Source organism: Pholcus phalangioides, unplaced genomic scaffold, assembly GCF_987345545.1.
Source record: "Pholcus phalangioides strain wild (caught in Gottingen) unplaced genomic scaffold, Ppha-v1.0 ptg000019l_1, whole genome shotgun sequence".
Classification (NCBI taxonomy): Eukaryota; Metazoa; Arthropoda; class Arachnida; order Araneae; family Pholcidae; genus Pholcus; species Pholcus phalangioides.
Genome location: NW_028301612.1, coordinates 8,080,550 through 8,105,086, shown reverse-complemented (window position 1 = coordinate 8,105,086; position 24,537 = coordinate 8,080,550). Strand labels below are relative to the sequence as shown.

The following is a 24,537-nucleotide window of genomic DNA, read 5'->3' as shown; positions in this document are numbered from 1 at the left end:
AAATTGAGTCAAAAGTTTATTTCTTTTCAGAAAGATAGAGACATTTCGTTATGATGGAAGACTTAAGACGAGGAAAAAACAGTACATGCGGAGAACAAACAAACAAAAAAGACCCACAAAACCCTGCCAAGAATTTGCGTGTGAATTTGTTCGAGAAAAAAGAAGGTCCATTATTTATTTTCGTTTCCACTCCATCAACAACGAAATCTTCACTAAGAAACGCAAATCCCCAAAAAGAATCTCTTCTTTTGCTTTTTTGACAATAACAATATTTGAAATGAATGAGCCACATTTTTCTCCGCATTGCCTACGGGTGGTAACTACATAAGAGTGTATTTTTACATACATATTCTTATTTATAATTCTTCTCATAAATCTTTTCCCCTTAAATTTATACATACAAAATAACATATCATGACTGATTGACTGAGTGATTCATCATCGCCGAGCCGAAAACTACTGGAGCAATATTTATGAAATTTTGTCAGTAGTTTTATTTCATGATATGACGATCCACTTTAAAATTCGACCCCTAATGGTGGTCATAAAGGGGGGTACAAGGTTATATAGAAAAATCAGGCCGAGCCGAAACTACTGAAGCTATAAATGTGAAATTTTGTTAGTAATTTTGTTTCATATGATTTCACGACATAATGACTCCCTAAAAAGGAGTTTTTCGAAATTTGGCCCCTAAAATGGTTATGAGGGAGGCTCAGAGTTTATATGGGACAATCATCGCTGAAGCTATAAACAGGGTGTCCCATCAAGACTGCCCAAACTCTGTACAGCCAGATTCCTCTCTTGGAATACTTAGAAAATGTCCAAAGAACTGTACCTGTACGACCCATAGTTTTCGAGAAAAATGCGAAGGTATGACGTCATATCCGGTGAAAGAAAAACAAATTTTCATTGGAAACATGAACATCGGTATTTGCACATGCTTACATAGGAAGATGTTCAAAATGTCCATCGCGCATATCGAGGTATGCATGCGTGGGCCGTGGAATGACGTCAAGTCGTCGTTTGATATAGCACCAGATATGACGTCATACTTTTCCTTCACATTTTTCTCAGAAAATATGGGTCGTACAGGGCATCTTTGGGCATCTTTTATGTATTCCAAGCGAGGAACCTGGCTGTGCAGAGTTTGGGCGGTCTTGAAGGGACACCCTGAATATGAAATTAGGTCAGCATTGTACAGGGTGTTTCAAAAAGAATCATCCGATTTAAAAAAATCATAACTATTCAGCTTTCAATCCATTTTGAACGAATAATGTATAGGTAGAAAGAGGGGAAATCTCGAGTTTCATGCAATTGCTGACAGGTAGCCCATAAAAAATACAGTAACATTCGGCAGGAAGATTCCCCCCGGCCCCAAAGTCCCCATGTGTCAGACGAAAATGTGGAGCGCATCCGACAGAGTTTCGCACGTTGTCCAGAGAAATCCACTCGCAGTGGGTGCAAACATGCTCGCAAAAGTTTGGGACGCATTTGACTACTGTATTGACATATATGGCAGTGCATCCCAAGGTGGACATATTGAACTCATTTAATTTGGTTTGTAAAAAAACTTTAATTAGCCATGTAATATAAAATTAATCTTAAGTGTCTATGTGCAATATTTTTCGTAATATACTCATTTCAAATCGGGTGATTCTTTTTGAAACTCCCCTGCATCTTATAATATAGAGTATAGGCGGAGATAGACTAGGAAGTCTGGGGCGGGGCACGATGATGATGATGTCAATTCATGTATACATATACGCATTAGATCAGTCGAATTCACCCCCACGCCCTCGCCCCCGTATTTCCGCCCATGATATAGAGGCTCTCCAAAACGGGATTTCTGGAAATGCAACCCCCCAAGGGATCATGAGGGATTCCAATGTTGTTGGAAGTAATCATGTCCAAGCAGTTTTCAGATTACCAAACACACGTCAGCGATGCCGCGAGTAACAGCTAGTGTTAAATAAAATAAAAACGGTGAGTGAATATTGATCTTCGATCCAATGTGTGAATGGAGGAAATTATTTCCACATAAAACAAAATGGAGACTGTCTTTCTCTGATTATTATTACTTATTTATTAAAATAATTTGATTCTGTTAAGAACCATTAAACATAATAATTGTCCTCAACTTATATTATACATAACATTTATATAATTACACAAAATTACTCAAACCTGAATACTTGCGGGTATTAAGGTTTGATTCGGGATTAGGGTACACTCATAGTTTTCACAGTCTTTTATTATTGTTCCAATTTAAAAAGATGATAGAAATATATCGAACCATTGGTCAGGGATCTCCACCCATTTCATGGATTGGCCGGCCAAATCCCGAATCATTTCTGCAAATCGGACTTCGGCTGAACCTCTCGGCCATTTCGTGAATTGTCAGGGACTTTGGCAGTACATATACACTCCTTAAATACTGATGACATTAAACTCGAAATAGTTTTATTCGAGAGACATTTCATGCAAGAAAGTTTAGTGTCACGGTAACCTTTTACTTAATTATCTCCCGTTTCACGATTTCATGAACTCAACTAGATCCATACTTGGAAATTAAGAATTTACCTTATTAAAATTTTTCTTGAAATCATAAAAATTTAAGAATCTTCTCCTTGTTCAAAATCCTATCGTAACGTACCCTGAAAATTATTAAAACGGCCGAAGCAGTACACATACTTCTCGGGTACTCCTCAGAGTTTCAAAATGATTTCCTCTTATCAATGCCAGTTCTAGATTTTAAATTGGTAATTAAGTTCACCGTATGTATACGATGCAAAATTCCCTAAAAGTATGGAATTTCCCGAAAACTTCTCAACTCTTTGGTATCGTTTATCATCAGCACACTTCGGGTTCCTCAGTACATTACTGCGCTAAATTGTTTTTCGTTTTAAATTTTCTTACGTACGTTATCCAAACTCACTCCGCGTTTGGATGTCATTAAGGAAAAAAAAAGTTGAATATATATATTTCTTTTTTCCAGAGTCGAGACTCTTAATGATTCGGAGAACATCTTGGCATGCAAAACAGATCAGAAATTAAACTACATTCCTGCATTCAGGACTATTTCATTAAAGAGAAGATACTAATTCTGAAGACGAATATAAATAAGCATAGACATTTTATTTAACTAAGAAATAATATCTACTCCCTTATATTAAATACGAGGAATGGATCTTCCACTATAAACATTCATCAATCAAATACGATATCATTAGGAGAATTCATTAAACTAGTCCCGAATGTTCAGACCGTTTCCGTAGGTACACGTGAAGGGTGGTGGGAATTTTAATCATGTTTGAATAAACATTTTCTGGCAACATGGGGGAAATTTCAATCTACTGCGATCGATAATTTTATCGGAATCGATGTGTTTTGAATATATATATATATTTTATTTTGGCCGATTATTTTAGGAATTTTTGAATTTACGTACAGCCCATAAAAATATAGGAATTTTCGGTAAATAAACCGCACTAACGCGGCACAAAACTTGAAAAATGCAAACAATGGGCCTGTTGGTTACATTCGCTCGAATGTTACCGATACGCTTATTAGTTGTATTTTTCAAGTTTTATAAAAAATCTTTAATAAAATTTTCACTGTGTAATCTTGGCCTAAGAGAAATGACTGGAATTTTTTTTTTCTTTTTTGCAGAAACGCCACAGTTTTTTTTTTCAAGAACTGAGAAATCATTTTAGTCGAAATGAAATAAAGTTTTGTGCGTTTACTGCCATTCACATTTCCATTGGCAATTTTATAGTATTTTGCGATATTAGACAGTATTACACTGGCTTCCAAAAATTAAGCACGCGGCGGCTTATACAACATAAGTCAGCAGCATTTTAATCTTGCTGCTCTGCATTGAACAGTTAGTAAAACACAAACATGTGGTACTCAGGCATACAGTCCCGCTTCATATGGAACTTCCGATGCAGAGAACTGGCGGAAAGTGTCTTACCAGACAATGCTGCAACCATGGATGTAACAGTTGTGGAGGTTACCCGTTGATTGCACTTGGCTACTATAGTTATACTACTCTACTATTACTATGTACCACACATACAACTCCTTCACATTCGTCTGCGGAACTTCTAACGCGTTTAGTACGTGTTGGAATGTCTATGTGTAGTGAACCTAACGTGAAGATTTGTTTGTATGTAATACTTGTTATGCATAGCGTGCTGCCATCTGCCATGAATTTTTCAAACTATGAGTAAAGTGTAATGATTGAATAATTGTATCGTTGTAGGCCTCTTGCTCTTTGTGGTTTAACAGAGAGATAGGCCCGCATTTGCACCTCGAATTTTGGAACCACAGAAAAACAACTTTAGCCGACCACTAATATGGGGACGGTGGGAAACAGCTATACAGTGGAACTTCGGTTAACGAGAGATGATTCGCATTACGAGCAGAAATTTAAGCTTTGTTCATTTATTTTCACGTTAACATAACTGAGCAAACGGTTTTTCGTTTTCGTCCACACATTTGCTGTGGAATTGTGAGGAATTCTCTTCCCTACTGTCTCCTGTTAGCTTTTCTCACTCGAAATAAATGAATACAGGTGCGAGCATGACTGTTTATGACACGAAACTAGGTGTAACATTGAAACCACGTATGGGTGCACTTGAAGGTGTTTTTCTCTAATTTTGCTTGGAGAAAACTGTGCAATTATTGCATTATTGAACGTGGCTTTGTGAGGGGCTAGCTCATCAACAGCAGCCGCCATTTGGACCGTGGAACTGGAGGTGAATGAGGATGACATTCAAGAACTAGAGATAGAGTATGGCCAGGAGTTGCCCGTAGATGTACCGATGGATCTCCTTTGAACGCAACAGCAAGAGCTTATGGAGGGTATCTCGTCTGAGGAACAGAGAAGTGAGGCGCAATCCCCTCACTTCAAATGAGATTAAAGGGAGGTATAGAATGTGTGGATATATCTGGGCAAAATTTTGTAGAAAAGAAGAACCAATCAAATGAAGCTGTAGCAAAGCGAACAAATGAATCTGGCTAATGGTAATGCAATTTTCCATTTCCCAGAAATCGTAAAAAACAAAGCAATGACAATTGCCATTGGATAAGGTTTTTTTTCAAAGTCACGCTAAAAGAATAAGTTTGCGAAGAACAAAGAGTCCGTAAATCGTCCTAAAAACGGTAGTCCTTTTCTAGTTCAGAGTAAGTTAATATGAATACATTATTGTACTGTGTTTATTAATGGCATTATTGCATTTTTTATTATGTATTAATTGTATTGTATGTTTGCGTGTGCGTATATTATTCATGATATTATTATTATTATTATGTTGTAATGTTAATTAAATGCGGTTTTTACTAGTCAATTTTATATGAATAATTGTGGAAAGAATCATCCGATTCTCCATTATTTCCTATGGGAAGGTTTGATTCGATACACGAGTGATCCGGATGACGAGCACGTTGGCTGAACGAATTAAGCTCGATAACTGAAGTTCCAGTGTACCCTATCTCGCCCAGCTTCACTGTGTACCGATCATCGACGGGTTGGGGGACCTTTGGTAGACTACTACTTCACCGCACATTGGTCATATATATCGACATAGCCATTTGCTACCGACCGAGATGGGTCGGAAATGAAAGCGTCATCTGTCGGTAGTCACCTCATGTTCGGTAGGTGAAGAGTTTGTCATTTATGTTCTCCCACTCCCACCCCGGATCGAACCCGTGGACTTGACGGTAACCTTAACGGTGGTAGACGAGCGTGTTGCCATTGCACCACTCTTGCGTGATTTTCTTTGGTAGATTAAGCATAGCTCTCTGGTCAACTTTTTAAACTGTTTGGAAATGTTCGATGATCGGGGTATGTTGATAATCTCGCGTGTCCAATTTTTTAAAACCTCCTCCTTCTACCCAGATCATGGCCCCACCGTACTGTCTCGATGGAGAGGTTTTAGCAGGTCGTCAAAGAAGACGTGGGCCACTCTGGACGCTGTGCATGCATGTGGTTGTGAACCTAGCATGGAGCGTCTGTTTCTGTATAATGCTTGTTATGTGTAGTGCTACCATCTACAGCCAATTTTTCTAACAATGAGTAAAGTTTAATTAATGAATTGTATCGTTGTAAGCCTGTTGCTCTCTCAATAGAGATTTTTACTCTATTGAGTAAAAATTTTGTTGAATTCAGATTTTTTTAAAAATCGAGGGTTGATGAAAGTTCTGACGCACTTTAAAAATTAATAAAAAAACAACCATTAACACGATAAAGTGCACAATTTTTACTAAAATACTTACGGCCTTTCCAGTTGTTGTTGTTGTTGTTGTTGTTTTTGATAAATTGGAAGAAAAGGAATAATTCTAATTTTCCAATTTTCAGTCACAGTTGACGCTGTTAAATAAAAACTCGACGCAACACAGACAAAACAACACAAGCAGTGTTAATCGTCACATGAAATACACCACATTTCGATATGGGCATGTATTCTCTCTCGCACTATATCTGAACGAGTGGAAAACGGGCTCATACTGAAATGAGTTTATTAACGCAAATATTGTTATAAATATTAATTAATTGTGCGCTGCTGTGTTGTATTTTATGTTATGTAAAGGTTCTTCTAACACAGCGTGATCTTTGAGTGAGAATCAGATGTACTTTTCAATTTATCAGAAAACAAAAGACCCAAGATTATGATAGGAGTCACATTTTAGCATAAACTGCAATTTTTTTCTCAGTTTGGTGATTTTTAATTTATTTTAAAAATGTGTATGTGATTTTTTTGTCTCTTTAAAATATAAACGAACAAAATGTTCATGAAAAGTATTTAATTTTTTCTATTAGAAGAGTGTATCTTGAAAATCCAATTAATTAATTCGCTGTAGTTCTGTGTTCGACGCGAGAGTTACGAATCAACTCAGCGTTATCAAAGCAGTGACTTTATCGCAAAAATATTCTGGTTTTGCTAATAGTAATTTTCTATTCTCTTCTCATGACAGCTTCATTTTATGGAGACAGTCACTTGAAAGTCCCTCTGCAAGATGCCCGAACCCGCACGGACCTTTACTTCAAGTTCAAGACGCACAAGCCTAACGCCCTTCTATTTCTTGCTGCTGGATCCATCGATTATTGCCTGCTCATGCTCGAAAATGGAGGAATTAAGGTGAGGATTCACGGAAGAGAATAATCCTCAAAAATTAACTGAAAGAAAAATTTATTGAAGGAATAATTCGTGAACTAATCCATCCACAGAAAGTGCATTCGCAGAAAAAATTTGCAGTTCGTCACCGGAAAATAAAATGATTGAGCGAGCTGTTATGTGAGAGATTGATAGAGCGGGTGACTATAGTAATGAGCGGAGGGATTAAGCAAGAGTTAATGATCGATCACATTAGCAAGTGAGTGAGTGGTGCTATATGGTAGAGCGGGGATTCTTACCGCGAGGGTACAGGTTCGGATACAAGCTCCTAGAACGGGAGGGATTAAAGCACTGAGGATATGTGAAGTGGACGGGGTGAGAGGCGAACGAATGCCCCCGTTCACTTATTCCAACAATTTCTTTTTTCTCGGGGGGGGGGGGAGTGGGAGTTACCCCCCCCCCCTCCTTCGCCCGTATCAACCTGCGATGTTTTAGGGCATGCTTACTCAACCCATGGCCCGCGGGTTAAATGTTTCCCTCGGATTCATCTGATGTGTAGGCTGACACAAACTATCAATTAACTCAAGTGGCCCACGAAAGATTATAAAAGCAGTTAAGTGACTCGCGACATATTTCCAGATCATTTAAGCTGCTAACTGAACACATCCAGATAACTCAAATGACCTCAAGCACAATTATAAATCACTTGAGCTACCAGTGGCACATCTCCAATTCTCTCAAGTGGCTTGTGGTGCATTTGCACTTTATTTAAGTGGTTGGTAGTCCATCTCCAGATGACTTGAGTGGCCCGCGGCAAGTTTCCAGATCACTTACGGGACTCGCAGCACACACACGTGTGTACAAATCACTTAAATTGCCCGCAGTGCACTTTCAGATCAACTGAGTGATTCTAAGCGCATTTTTTAGGTAATTCAAGTAGCCAGCGCCACAGTTTTCAAACCAATGAAACCGCTCGCCCTCTATCAAAGATTAAGCAGGTTAAGCACCCTTGTTCTACGGGTTCGTTCGAACCCAAGTTTATGACATGGCAGTGGTTGGTTGAAGTTGGATTTCCCCGCACTTTAAGGAGTGAATGCGAGCCCATGCGAATCTCCCATTCGAGAAAAGTTACCCTGAAGAGAGCATACGGGCCATCAATGCAATAATTACATAAAATAAAAATTCAGAAGTTTGCCGTTTTCCCCTCAGAATATGAATGAATCATAGAAATGTGACAGCGCCAGTACCTCACGAAGCAAAGCAGAACTCTAACAACATAAATATGTTAGGGCCACGCATATGCGCACACATGACGTTCCGGCAGCACCAAATAATCTGAGGTTCCTCCGAGTAATGTTTACGCACTGGATGTATGATTAAGTGTTGATGCGCCCGAGTGGCGTGGTGATAAGATGTTCGTCCACCACGGTCCCAGGTTCGAACCCGAGGGAGGTTACAGATAAGATATTTTCCCTAACGAGCTTGAGACGACCGCCGATAGACAGCGCGTTCATTTCTAACTATCTCATTAATAGCGGTAAATTGCAATATAGCGTTACGTCCAGAGTTGGTGTTTGATTAAGTAATAGTAGTAGATTAAGTATTAAGGGTGCAGTGGTAAGATGTTCGTCTTCCGCTATGAAGGTTACCGTCAAGAACCACGATCGTCAGGAACAAGTTCTTTACCTACCGAACCTGGGCGACCACGGATAGAGGGAGCCTTCATTTCCCACCTAACTTCACTGGTTGGATATAGCGATGGTATATCGGATATCTGAGTTGGAGGGCGATAAATTGGATAAGCATTGAGGTGGTGAGTCACTAGCTCACCGACTCGCTCACTTGTTCGCTTATTAGCTCCCGGACGCAGTCACTTGTTCAGGCGCCCGCTCAAATATTCAATCATTCTTTCGCTCGATCTCGATGTCAAATTTCTGTCGGTGAAATTCCGAAAACGAAGAGCGAGGCATAATAATTATTTTCCCCGTCTCAGTTCATTCTGATAATTATAGTTGACATCACTAAATTATTACACAGTTAGCATTTTATATATATACCAAAGCATAATTACTAAAATAACTAAAGTAAATATAAACTTAATTCAGTCTCTCAGCTGTCGAATCAGCACAATTTCGACATTCTACTTAAAACTATCATTTTCTCGAATAACTGAGAAAAAATCGCAAAAATCGCACTTATATGTAATATTAGGGATAAATACCATGTCATTTTTGCGACAGTATTTTGCTGGTTTCACAGTTCCTAAGACCTCCTAATGGTTTGTTTTCTTGAGGTGAAAATTTGAATATGTTAATAGCGCCTGTGAATGCACCGCATAATACCACTCAAAACAGCCATTTACATGTAAATTAGTCGGAAATTTTATAGAAGGAAAAGAATTTTCGCTTCTCTCGAGTTCACTAAAGAAATTTTAATGCATATAGTTTTTTTCTCGCTTTTTTTTAACTTCGTTCAAAAAGCGTTTAAGCTTAGGTGTTAAAAAGTGAAAAGCCTTGAGGATATACAAGGAAACATGGCGTTTCGAGATTTTCTGCGTAACATGCCTATTAGAGAACGAAGAAAGACATTAACGTAGACTATCAAAGGAGAAACATTTTTCTCTCAAACGTCGCGTTTTCTGCGCTCATATTTACAACTCCAAGAGAATTTTCCCTCCGAACACCATGGGCTTAAGGTTTCAGCAGTTTGATGGTGGAGAAAAACCAAATGCCTCACCATTAGGAACATGGAAAATAACTTGAAATGAAACTTGGGTAAGCATGTCGTTAAACAAAACCGAGACAAATTACCATAAATATGTGCAGCTTTACCTAAAATTTGATTCTTAATCTTCTGAGTTATGTTCTTGTATTGAAAATTTTGACGAAGAATATCAATCTTGATATTTCTAGAGCTTCTTAAAAATTTTCAACGTTTCTTATATGAACTCGGTTGAATGTACAGGGTGTCCCAACATGGACTGACGTTACTTAGAATGATACAGGAAGAAAACGGTGATAGTTATTAAACTTGTTTTTGTTTGAGTTTATTGTGTGGAAGTACAGATTTTTGTTAGTTCTCTTCCTTGTGTCATTACTGCATGTCTTCGGCAGAAAGTGGTACGTGTCAGAATTGGCCACCCTATAATCGATGGTTCTCAGTTTGTGAGATTTATTCCTTTGCTTCAATTATGTGGTCACCGATAGAATCTCCCCCATGGTTGCAGAAATAGAAAAAATCCACAGTCATGAATGTGAAGTCCCATTCCAGTAATGAAAGTGCCAGCATGACAATCAAATCATTATTAATAAATTATTACTTTGACTAAAATCACACCATTCATCAATAGATGTTTTCTCAGGGAAAAAAATCAAATCATTGATGATATGGGGTCATTCAAGTATTACGTGAGCATCGAGGGGGGAAGGGGGTTTCGGATTTGCTGACTTTGGATGACAAGGGGAGGAGGGGGGTTTGAAGGTTGCTTACGTCATCAACCAACCCTTTTTAAAGATATGAAATATTCTAAGCTGCTGACGAAATTTTGCTGACAGGGGAGAGGGAGGAGGTCAGTGTTTCTCTGACTTTTGCTGACAAGGGGAGGGATCAAAAATGGCTGCAAATATGCTTACGTAATACTTGAATGGCCCCATGTCATTTTTTGGGGAAAAATCCAATCGTTATTAATAAATCCGTTTCGAGCAAAAAATTTAACCATTACTAATTAATCATTTTTGAGGAGAAAAATCATTATTATTGCCTTGTTTTGTAGAAAAAAATTTTGAACCACATTATCGATAAATTACTAAAAACTCGAATCGTTTAATTGAATCATTTTTAAGAAAAAAAATTCAGATCATTATTAATAAATCACTTAAAATCACAAAAAATGAATATTACTTGCATAAAAAGCTAAGAGAAAAAATACCCAAATATGAAAAAATGCTATTAAATAAACAAAACAAATTTTGATGAAAATTAGAATTAGAAGAAAAAACTGCTAACTAATGAAAACAAAAGTATTGATATGATGATCATAATAAATAAAGCTATCACATGAAAATTACTTGTAAGGTCATTTTAGTTCTAATTAACAGCGAAAACAAGAACATTCAGAACACACATTCTGGTATGTACTAATTCGTTAGAAAAATGTGTACGCGAGCGACGTGCATGTACCTTTAAGTACATAGTAGACAACCTGTACCATCTCCGCGGATTGGTTGCGAAACGCTATTATATACAAATTCGAAAAATCTTACAATCCCAAAAGAAATATTGTATTTATTATTTGAGTCTTCGTGGATTATTTAGAAGACGAAAATGCATTCGAATTACTTCATTGTTTTTATTAAGGTTCGTCAAAGATGCTTGCATTACAGATACTGAGAAATTATAATGAATTATCAATTTATTTTTTCACTTTCTCTAGATCCGCATCAACCTTGGAGCAGGCGAAGCGACGCTCAACTCTTCACCTGGAGTGCGATTGGACGATATGTTGTGGCACGATGTTGAACTGCACAGGACAGAAGCTGACTTGGTATTGACTGTAGACAATTTACACACTACTTATCTCGACATACCGGGCCGTTTCCTTGAACTCAACATAAAATATGGAATCTTTGTTGGCGGGCTCGGAGACTTCAGCGAACTCTTCCTCGGGAACATACCGAATTTCCGCGGTTGCATCGACGACATCATATTCAACGATTACGACGTGCTCAAAATCGCCGCGGAATCTACGGACGCGAGGAATGTCTTCCTGGTCACGTGGGACTGCAGCGATGAGTTCGAAGCCGCCTCGGACCAACCGATAAGTTTCATGGAGAGAGGCTCGTACGTCGCCTTCCCGACTTGGAACTCGAGGAGCGGCGGCACCGTGTCTTTCGACCTCAAAACTCAGATACAAACCGCGGTCCTCTTCTACAACGCCGGAGTGCCTTCGAAAACCGATTTCATCTCGTTAGAGATACTTCAAGGGAAGCTGTCGATGTCCGTCAATGAAGGCAACGGCGTAGTCGTGCTCCAGTCGGACGTGCTCATCAGCGACGGACTGTGGCATCACGTGGAGACACAGTTCAACCCGTCGTTCATGGAGATAGATGTCGATGGGCAGGTCAAAAATCTCAGACCGGGACTCGGAGACAGCAGATTCTTTGACTTGTCGGGACATTTCTTCGTTGGAGGTATCGCCTTGAACCAGCAGTCCAGAGCTTTACAGAGTGGCTTGCAATCGATATTATCCGAAGGAGTAGAATCGTCGGTCAAAGGCTGTTTGAAGGATCTGAAGGTCAATAACGAGCTTTTAGGTCTTCGAGAGGCCGAAATAACGCACAATATACAGCCGGACTGTCTATGGGAATATCCTTGCCTTCAGAACCCATGCATTTCAGAATCCGAGTGCTACCAGGACGGAGTGGACAACTTTCGCTGCATGTGTGAATACGAAGTATGTGTCAGAACGAATTTCACATCTGGCTACAAACTTTACACGAAGTCCTCATTACCCATAGACCTAGAAGTTCTAGCATTGCACCCGCTAGAAATATCCGAAGGCGGCAGCGAGCTGATAACCAGAGACAACATCAAAGTTGTCCTGGACTACCAGAAATATGGCCTGAGAGAGTCTAGCGTTCTATTCCACATCATCGAGGCTCCTACCCATGGCACCTTAGAGATAGAATTGTGGAGGAGTATAGCGGATAACATTTTCACTTTGATGGATATCAATACAGATAAAGTTAGGTACTCACACGATGGGTCCGAGAGCCTGGCGGACTCGGTCACTTTCGAACTGGAATTCAGGGCTAGCAATTTCCGACTGCCGGATTATCTGGAGAAGCGGCACCGCTTCGTGTTTCATATACAAGTGATCCCAGTCAATGACCCACCGAAACTGAAACTGCCACCGGGCAAGACTTTGAGATTGGCCAAATACACTAAGAAACCACTTACGAGAGATCTACTGGAAGCTGAAGACCCAGACAATTCGCCATCAGAACTAGTGTATACTGTCCTTCCTCACGGAACAGGTGAAAATGAAGGTTTCGTAGAAAACGCCAACAACCCTGGGAAGCCTGTATCCACTTTCACTCAGGAGGACATCGACAATGGCCTGATTACTTATGCTCACAGGGGATCGAGTGGTGGACGTCTTGCTCTACGTGTCTCAGATTCAAAGGACACTAGCCAAACGGGTTTCATCAAGATCTCAACGTTCGACTTGACGATATCTTTGGTGAATAACACCGGTGTCACTCTGCCCTACAACTCCTATGCGTTGATAACTTCCGAAAATCTGACTTTCACGGATAATTCTCCAGACCAAGACCTGGACATACGTTACGACATAACGACTCCGCCACAGTACGGGAACGTACAGAGACTTCGGACGAATGGCAAATGGCACAACGTGAACCACTTCACTCAGAGACATCTACGAAAACAGAAAATACGTTACGTTCACGTCAATGGAAGACCGACGGAAGACGAGTTTAGGTTCATCATATCATGTCTGGACGTCAAAGCACCGACCGTATATCAATTCCATATCAACTTCATCGCTATCAATCTCCGCGATGTTAACCGCAAGCCCCTGGTCTTAGAAAAGAAGATGGACGGTCACATAACGGAGGCCGAACTGAAGTTCGAGACTTACCCAATAGCAACGCCCCCCGACCAAATAAAATACGTGGTGACGTCTGTACCCATATACGGGAACCTCATTAAATTCTTGTCTCCCGCGACGGACCAGCGGCATGTGAAATTAGAAATAGAAGATTACTTCTCCCAGAACGACATCAACTCAAAACGAGTCAAGTACAAACTACACAGAAAGAGTTACTCGGTCGTGCAGGACAATTTCACTTTCTACGTGCAGTGTCCCGGAGGAGCCAAATCCGAACCGTTCGATTTCAAAATCACTCACATTCCCGGTGATAACGACGCGATAATCATTAATGAGAAAATCACGGTTCTGGAGGGAGGTGAGGCAACGATAGGACCCAGCGAGTTGCACCTCGAAATCCCAGGAGTTCGCAACATATCCTTCAACGTAACGGTCCCACCCAAACACGGACGTCTGCAGAAGTTCGGAACGACCTCTACCGAGCAAATCGGCGACTCTATCGTCTATTTCACATCCGAAGACGTCTCCACGAACAGACTCGTCTACGTCCACGACGATTCCGAGAACGAAAAGGATTTCTTCCATTTCATAGCCTCCGACAGTAGCGACGGCATGGTGGACTTTGTCTATTATGGGACCGTACACGTCAACGTCATCATGAAGAACGACAATCCACCTATAAGAGTTATCGATAGAGTCTTTCATGTCGTCGTCGACGGAGAGCGTAAACTTACGGGTAAGGATCTGAGGTACGTCGATGCTGATATAGATTCGAAGAAAGGCGACATCGTATACAGCTGTAAGGGGTTCCCTAACGGCAAGCTGTATCACGTCGACGACCTCACGACTGAAGTTACCGAATTCACGCAAGTCGATCTCGAGAATTCTAAGCTCGTGTTCAGACACGACGGTGCATCATACGGAGAAGCCATATTGAGAATTACGGACGGTAAGTTCTTCGCTACTGGTATCCTCGAGATTCAGGCTTCTAAACCTTACATAAAAATCTCCAAGAACACCGGTCTGATCGTGAAGAGAGGCGAGAATGGTATCCTGACTTCAGCTAACTTATCGATCGACACCAACCTCAACGTCAATTCCGAACAGATAACCTATAAGATAACTTCCTTCCCTAAATACGGAGACATTTTACTCAACGGGAAACCTATCTCCGAATTCACTCAAAGAGACTTGGACCTAGAGAACATCGAGTACGAAAACGATAACAGTATCAGCTTCAGGGATTACTTGAAGTTTTCGGCTTACCTCGAAGATATCAACGTCGAAAGTGTCTTCGAGTTCCGGATTTATCCCGAAGTGTATTGGGAACCATTACGGATAATGCAGAATAAATCCCTGCACGTCGACGAGGACGTCATCGCGACTGTCGATTCGTCGTCGTTGAGCATCGCTCAAGTCAGTATTAGTCCGGTGAATATAACGTACATCGTAACCAGTCCACCGTCCAACGGGTTCTTGGCACTCGGCGATCCGAAAGACCTAAAAAACTTTGGTCCAGAGACGCATTCAGTCACGACTTTCTCTCAAAAGTCCATAGACGACCGTTCTCTCCATTACATACAGACCACGAAGAACATCACTGATGACAGCTTCTCGTTCGACGTCACGAACGGAATCAGCACCATGAAAAATCTCCGCTTCAAACTGATCATCGTGTCCAAAATAATATTCCTGAAGACCAGCAACATATCCGTGGTTGAAGGACGCGAGGTACCCCTCAAGAGCAGCGAGATCATAGTGACGAACCCTTATTATACAGAGTGGATAACTGAATATCTGTTGGTCGAAAGACCTCGCCATGGGTTTATCTCTAACGTTAATGTTCCAGGCTCGAAGCTGAACAAATTCCTTGCTGGACACCTGAAAAACGGTCACATAATGTACGTTCATGATGGGTCTGAAACTTTCAGGGATTGGTTCACTATAGTCGCCAAGGCAACCGCTCTAGGTAAAGAGAGTTCGCCGAGTACCGTGCACGTCCTCGTTCAACAGGTGAACGACGAACCACCGGAACTGATACGGAACACCGGTCTAGATGTTTGGGAAGGCGATATTACCACCATTACCAGAGACAACCTTGAGGCAGCTGATGAGGATTCTGATCCTGAAGACATATTTTTCGCGATTTCTTCATTGACCAGTGGTTACGTGGCGTTCGCTAACGACACGAGGACACCCATACTTGGATTCACGCAAGAACAGATCAACAGGAACTTCGTTGTTTTCGTCCATACAGGTAAGTTCGTAATTTCTTAGATCCGAACTTGGTCAGGGCCGTAACTAGAATTTTTGCCGCTGGGGCAAACATGATTCAGCCGCCCGGGGTAAATATTATTTTGCCGCCCCTACAACTTTAAAATTCGATAATTATATAATGATGTTCTTTGTTCTCACGTAAAACTGCCGGTCGGGTCAGTTGTTCCCCCTGTCCCCTCTAGTTACGGCCCTGTCTTGGTAAATATCTTAACGTGGCTTCTATTGTTATCAATAGAGCCTCCATGATCATCTGACTTGAGCGGGACTGAGTCCACCTCGGATTACCAATAAGTCGGATAGTCCGGAGAAAATATATAGATGTTTGTTATTTTTTACTTAGTTAAAGTGTTCTTAAAAACAAGAACACATTGCAGATAAAATATTTCAGCTTGCACCTAAGGGCATGGCTTTTGGTGGTAAATACTGTCAAACCCGACATAGTGATCACCGTGCCCCGATTTCACGCCAGTCCTGCTAAGCACCAGAAATGTTTTAGCGAAAAAAAATATTCCACCTATATGGATTAAGGGTCATTCAAGTATTTCGTCAGCATCGAGGGGGGTTAGGGGGTTTCAGATTTGCTGACTTTTGATGACAGGAGGGGGGGGAGGTTGAGGGTTGACTACGTCATCAACCACTCTTTCTGAAGATACGACGAAGTGTTGATGACAAGGGAGGGAGGGAGGAGGGGTCAGTGTTTTGCTGACTTTTGCTGACAGGGGGGAGGTCAAAAATATCTAAAAATCTGCTTACGTAATACTTGAATGGCCCATTGGTTCATCCGTGATTCAATTTCAATATAAAGCCAAGCTCACACATTGTAGCGCCAAAATTCTGCTGAATAAATGGCGACATTAACCCTTAGTGACTCTGCGAATAGTCTGCAAAGATAATCTGTGAAAAAAAATTTGAACATCTTTTAATTAATCAAGAAACTTTTCTTTTAAATATCATCCATGGATTTTTCCAATATCAAGGCTTCCAACATCCATCATGGAAAATTGCAACCCAACTTTGCTTCTTCAGATTGTCATAAATTTAGTTTCTTCCCAAGAACTATTATCGAATGGAACAACCTCCCACCAAATATCGTAGATTGTACAACGATTTTTGAATTTTTTTGTAACATCAATCGTCATTTTTGCCATACTTAACTACCGCATCCTCTTGTATAAGCCTCGAACATGCAATATTGAATAAATAAATAAAAACACTAATCACGGATGAGCATTTTAGTGCGAACCGCACGTTTTTATGCCAATTAATTGATTTTTTTAATAATTTTTTGAAATGCGACCAGGTTTATACACACTCTGTGTTTAAAATTTTATTCTGATTCCCTATCAGGAACAAATGAATTATGTTGCGTTGTATTCCTTTGTTTTCAATTATGCAAGTTGGATACTATCAACCACCGTACGAATCATACACGTGATTCTTTGTGAAAAACGAATACGAAAAAGATAAAAAATGATAGGAAAAAGTGTTTTCCATTTTAGGATCAGACAAAAATTAAGGGGAGTTATAACGTTTTTTAAATTTTGTGACTTGTCAGTTTTCTAATTACGCGCCAAACCAACACTATCTGTAGCAGAAGGTTTCCGCGCAAAGCTCGTGATGTCACTGAAGTAGGCCATTTCACCTGTAGCCATTGTGAATACAGCAAGAAAAAGTTAAAGATATCGCATGCGACGCCCTGCTATATCCAATGGTTACAGGTGAAATGACCTATTTCAGTGACGTTACGAGCTTCGCACGGAGGCTTTCTGCTATAGACGCTGTTGGCCAAACACACAACGAAAAAAATTTTTGTCGCTAATTGAAAATGAACTGAAATATTCAAACCCCATAAGAAGCCAAGTCCAGATATTTTCTTTCACGATTGGCGCATTTTTCTCTTCGTGTAGAGGGATTTTAACCTTGTTATTTTGTGTTACAATTGCCCCACTCGGTTGGCAAATTTATCACCAGATTTGTAAAGCGTCAGTCAAACGAGATCTATTGAAGAAAAAAAAAAATTTTTTTCCCAAAATCAATATTTTTTCTCAAAATGGGGGAATTTGTTCTCCCTCTTTGTTAAGTGAAAGGACAAGGGGAAAAAAACTGGTTTACGCAACTTCAGCGTTCTTGATCACGCTCAGTGTTGTAGCATTGGTGCATGTTCGGTGAATTTAGTAGGATTCGGAAATGATGTCATCAATTTTTAATGCGTTACAACTCCATAATTATTGGTCAGATCAAAAAACTGGAAACACTTTTCCATATTAGTTTTTCACAAGGAATTACGTATGCAATTATTGGGCGGTCGATAGTATCTACCTTGTATAAGGTTCTACAACCGGTTTGGACTCATGGATTCAGCATACATTAAAACTTTCATTTTTATTCTCAATTTTCCAACCCATCTTTACAGAAGAGGAAACAAATAGAGATAATATTAGTGTCAATATATGGGATCAGTTGCCCAGAAATAATGCAGTAAGGTTAACCTTCGTTTACTCAATATTCTGTAATATCCGACGTCCCACCGAAAAAAAGAAGATCCAAGCACCAATAATCGAGCCTCTCAGAATTTCACATAACGACGGAATTAAGGCTCTAGAAAGTACTATGAAGTACATTGAGTATCAAGAAGAAGCTACAGGAATCGGCATAATTACGCTGTAAAAAGGGCGACCCTTGGCAGTGAGTAAACGGCACTCATCACAAAAGCAGACTACGATAAAAAAAATTTTAGATCAGAACAGAACTGAACTTATTTAAGCACTAAACTTCAGAATAATCTGTAAATCTAAGTTCATTTTTCCAGTTAATTTTTTCTATTGTTTTCTTGTGAAACATGACCATTTTGATCATAATGTGTAAAAGTATGACATAGTTTGACGTTTAATAGGCTTTTTCTTAACATATCCGTATTATCCAACATTTTCGCTTATCCGACGTTCTGCTGGCCCGTTTATGTTGGATAAGCGAGGCTATACTGTAAATGGATTGATCTCTGATAGCGTTTATTATAAAAATAAGAAAATCAACAAAACTTAAAACTACTGTAAATTCCATCAGTAAATTATCCATCAAAAAATAAAGAAATGTGAATCCCACTGAAATGAACCGTGTCCGTAAATTAAAATATATTCGAAGCATTAAATTTCATAAATCCAATTTGAATGGACTCGGGAAATCCACTCGATTTACCGGGAAGGAACTTGTCACGACTTCTTAGATAACTTTTCAGGCGGAGGAACCTAAGTATACTCTAGGAGGTCTTGACTTGGTGCGATCTCCTGATTTACTCTTTCCGCGGAAGAGTTGCCAAAGCTGAAATCACTCGGCTGTCATCGCACCTTTCCCAGGTTTCATGAATGGAAAGTCTGAAACCAAGGAAACAAAGAATCCACAGCTTTCACTGCGAATGGTTAGGCTTACCTTCATCATCGAGAGTAAACCAAGAGGTATGTACTCTTTACACCAGGAAGATCCTATAATTTATGATACCTCGCTCATTTTAATTTACATTGGGAGCATTACACAGTTTTAAAAGAACTCGTGTGTTCCTCTACCAGGACTCACCAACTCATGGGAAACCGAAAAATTTCATTTGTGCCGTTTCTCCATCACTCCACGAAAACCAGAAGAGGATCTCGTTCCTTCTACACTCGATAACTGCTCCTGACTCCTCGAGGTATCCTGGCAGAACAGAAGAAAACACAGTCGGGATTGCCGCTCCTTAGAATTCCCAGTTTTGTACTGCTATCCTTGCCCCCCCCCCCTCACTGGCAATTTTCATGCCATTTTGTGTCCCTATTTTATTTTCCTATACCTATACCTACCTTATTAAGGACTCTGGCAGGTGTTCCAGCCTCTGGGGACAAGATGAAAATTATTATTATTATTATTTTCTTTTACTAAAATTTTTATTATAGAGGTACGAGAGAAAAATTCTGGCCTAAGAGATTCCACAGAGAACCTAAGCCTAGGAATGAAGACCCCTTTATACCCTGACAAGAGGACCATTTAAAACTCAAATTACTTGCATTCGTAGGAGAAATGAGACAGAAAGAAAATGCGTTCTTACGAACCTTTTCGATACCCTACTGTGTATATGCAGTTTCAAAATTTCAAATTTATTATTGATCATATATATATATATCTATTGACAGGTGAGAAGACTGGTGGATTTCGAGTCCAAGTGAACGATGGCGTAAATTACGACTCACCGCACGTTTTCACAGTGACAGCGAGAGTACTTCAGATCATGGTGCTAACGAACGAAAAGCTGAATATCCTACCACGCATGCAGCAATCGATCACTAAAGACCACCTCTACGCGACCACAAACGACAACGACTACACGAGGGTGATCGAGTTCCGCGTGGTGAAGGCTCCAGCGCTCGGAAGACTGCTGATCGAAAACACGGACGGTTCCCTGTCTCATATCAACAAATTCACCCAGGACCAAGTCAATAACAATTTGCTACTCTACGAACACACGAAGCCAATGAAAGGTCTGAGTGCTACCGATAAGGTCGTACTAAATATCGAAACGCAGCACGCACGACCTATCACTGGTCTCGAATTCGTAGTTCAGATCAACGTCGGTAATTTTGGTGCCGGGAATCTCGATCCTCTAGTGAACTTACACACCATAGAACTCAAGGAAGGTGGGGTCGCATACCTAGGTCAAGACCACGTCGACCTTTCGCAACTCCTTAGTCTGTGGCAGGGCAAAGGGAAAAGTGAATTCGCCAAGAAATTGAGAATTGTCGTGCAGAGGCTTCCCTTCAACGGCTGGGTCGAAGTTGACGGGGTGAACATCACCTCCACGCGTAACATCTCCTTTGGAAGGGAAGACATCAGGAAGAAACGTGTCAAGTACTACCACGATGACTCGGAAACGACCTCCGACAACTTCACCATGGGTTTTTATATTGCCGACGCTAACGGTAATCCGGAAGTTTTGCTCTTCAACGGTACCATGAACGTCGCTGTCACACCAGTGAATGACAACCCGTTAAAAGTGCTAACGAAAACGTCGGTGTTGTACGTGGTCCAAGGACAATCGGCCCTGATAAGTGCAAAAGATTTGAGCGTATCAGACGCGGATGATACTCCCGAAGACGTGGTATACGAAGTGATGATATCGCCGCATACCGGCAAGATAGTCTACAGTAGTAACTCGAGCAACCCCGTAACAAACTTCACTCAAGAAGACATCAACAACAACATGATCGAATTCGTTCACGACGGCTCCAGAGAAAACAAGACCTCGTTCCACTTCAAAGTCAGTGACGGCAAGCACAAATCGGACTACGCAGTTCTGAACATAATAGTCGCTCCTCTGACTCTGAAACTGGTCAACAACACTGTGATAGAACTCCAGCAGGGTTCCACGGCAGTCTTCCTGAACCGAAACCACCTCGGTGCCTATACAAACGGAAACAACGAAGAAATATATTACAACATAACAAGCCCGCCATCCTACGGCCATATTTTTCTAAGAGACGCCAAGGCATCGCAGTTCAGTCAGAAGCACATCGACCGGGATCTGGTTCTGTACATACAGTCCGACCTGAGCGTGTCTGAAGATTCCTTCACGGTCACGATATTCAATTCTGAGAACGTTATCACTGATCAGAGAGTTAACATATCAGTGGTACCTCTGATCTATCAGAAACCTCTGAACCTAAGCATTTCCAGTCACGCATTTATTAGCCTGGACGTACTCAACGCGAGCAAACTGGCTACCATCACGGGTGGGAATCCCGTCTACACGGTCATAAAGTACCCCGAGTACGGATCCTTGATCAAGATAAACGAATCTGTCACAAAACGCGAGGTTCCTACTACTTTTGTGTTCACTCACGACGAGGTTATACGCAAAGTCATTGTATATGACGTACCGGATATAAATCTTGACAAGCCAATCACCGATGAGTTCTCGTACCTGCTGACAGCCCCGAGAGTCCAACCAGCGATCGGCTCCTTTGTCATCAATCTCATCCCAGAATCGCATGTCAACAATGGCACAGCTTCCGCGGTAACGGAACGCTTCCCGATTAAAGTTCCACCTGCACCAATAGCTCCTGATCTACCCGTGACGGATGCCCCCGGAACACCAGATCCCGGTACGTTTCAACCGAGCATAATCGGTAACGACTACATGATGATCATCGGCATAGTAGTCGGAGTGGTGCTGGTCAGTATATTGATAGTCATCGCAATAAAGTGCCGAGCGGTCCGTCGTAAAGCTAAGAAGTCGTCTGGCCTGCACGGGACCACGCTTTGTTCCAAAGATAGAAAGATTCAGGGATCGCATACGACCCAGTCGGACCTGGACGTCTCCGACCACCTTCCGTCCAACGGCAGCCTGTCATTCTCAGAAGAAATACCGCCGCCGCCACCACCGCCAACGTCCCCTTCCAGCACCAGCAGCAGGACTGGTTGCATGGGGAACATTAGCGGTGGCGGAGCGAGGGCCAGGACACTTAGGAACAACAACACCGCCAGCAGGAAGTGTTACGACGACTCGGACCCCGCTCTACCTCCCCCGCCGTACATCCTGGAGAACGGCGAGTGGACGGAAGTAAGCATGTCGTCCGTTCCCACGTGCAAGGTTACGCCACTGTCGCACGACGGCGAGCCCGGCGATCACAACGAGACGACGCTCAAGGCACCGTACTTCCTCAGGGACAGGTGCGACGGCGAGGACTGGAGCAACTACGACAGCTCAGAACTAAGGTACGGACCACCCGTGAACCCGGTACTGCGTAAAAACCAGTACTGGGTATGACGCACAATCGAACTAGAAACTCAATTATAGGATTTTCAAATTGGCAGTTGATCTGCTTCTTCCAGAGGAAACACGTGTCGTGGTCCGCACATAGTTCTTCCATTCGAAAAGGGTACGTGATGTATCCATAGCGGGAATTATGGCGTCATCTTATCCCCCAAAATAAGACTAAGTACGAACTCATGTCGCTTCCATAAACTGTCACGTTCGAAATGCATTTATTGATTGCCATTAAGTGCTCTTTTTTAAGCTGTAAATGAACATAAACCCCATTTAGAAGAAAATTGTCAAAATCTTGAATATCACCGTGGAGTTACCTATGTACGTGGAGTTTGTGTGCGTAAGCAGGACCTACCTATGTTGTGGTGCACATTTTAGAGAGGGTACAAGGATACACAGTTCAGTTACGAACCTTCATAAATAGCATTTTAAATCAAAATAAATTGATAGATAGAGGAAAACGAATGGTAATTATTGGAAGAGCACGGACCTCCTGTGAACATCCCTGCGTACGAATCTGTGCGTGTGTGTGTATTCTAGTCCATTATCAGCTTATTGCCTTTATCTGTCCTATTAAATTGGTCATGTGAGCAACATGGCATCGCTTGTCGTTCTCCCCCCCCCCCCCGCTCTCAACCAATGGACATGATTTCTTGATAACCGAGAATTTTCTACATTGTAGCCAAAATTCTTAGACTCGCGTCTTTGGTTTTAACAGCGGAAAAGCACCTACCAATTTTATTAACTTACAATCAAAATACCAAACTTTTTCAAGTCACGTCATTCATAGGACTGAGTAAAAAAAAAATCAACCGGGGTCTTCCACCTTTTAGACGTTGTGGGCCCAAAAAAAAAAGTTCACGAAGCTCGTGGGACAACAATTCATTCTGCGGTGTGTAGTTTCAAACAGTGGCGTCTTAACATGCGAACCCGAGGTCCCTATATTATTTAATTTTTATTCTTATGAGATCATTTTTTTCCATTGAATATGGATTTTCATTTATTCTGGAATTAATTTTTATTGTATGTAACTGGTATTTTTTAACTGATTCTGATTTTTTCTCATCGTTTTTGGAACATTTTTTCATTGACAGAGATTCTGATGGGTTTATTTTTATTGAAAATCAATTTTCATTGATTCAGAACATTTTTTTCATTGATTCAGAACATTTTTTTCATTGATTCAGAACATTTTTTTCATTGATTCAGAACATTTTTTTCATTGATTCAGAACATTTTTTTCATTGATTCAGAACATTTTTTTCATTGATTCTCTGAACTTTTTCCATTGATAATTTTCATCGATTCTGAATCGAATTCATTTTTTATAGATTTTGAATCGAATTCTTTATTTTTCATCGATGAAATCCTGTTTTTTTATTGGTTGCGGTTTTTTTTAATTGGTCCTGAATTTTTTTTCACTGAATATGAATTTTCATCGATTCTGATTAAATATCAATTTCCATTAATTCTGGAATTACTCTTTCATTGAATATGAATTTTTATTGATTCTGAATTTCTTTCATTGATTCTGAATTTCTTTCATTGATTCTGAATTTCTTTCATCGATTCTGAATTTCTTTCATTGATTCTGAATTTCTTTCATTGATTCTGAATTTCTTTCATTGATTCTGAATTTCTTTCATTGATTCTGAATTTCTTTCATTGATTCTGAATTTCTTTCATTGATTCTGAATTTCTTTCATTGATTCTGAATCGAA

General features: G+C 40.6%; 1 protein-coding gene across 1 annotated transcript in view; it reads left to right on the top strand.

Annotated features, from left to right (window-relative positions):
* Nucleotides 1-23,952, top strand: part of LOC149071184 (chondroitin sulfate proteoglycan 4-like) — a 176,240-nt gene extending 152,288 nt beyond the window's left edge. Inside the window, exons 2-4 of the mRNA XM_089248186.1 lie at nucleotides 6,979-7,142; nucleotides 11,551-16,006; nucleotides 20,187-23,952. Of these exons, the coding sequence (XP_089104312.1) occupies nucleotides 6,979-7,142; nucleotides 11,551-16,006; nucleotides 20,187-22,816 (7,250 nt within the window). The 3' untranslated portion in view covers nucleotides 22,817-23,952. The remainder of the gene's footprint in view (nucleotides 1-6,978; nucleotides 7,143-11,550; nucleotides 16,007-20,186) is intronic.
* The last annotated feature ends 585 nt before the right edge of the window (nucleotides 23,953-24,537 follow it).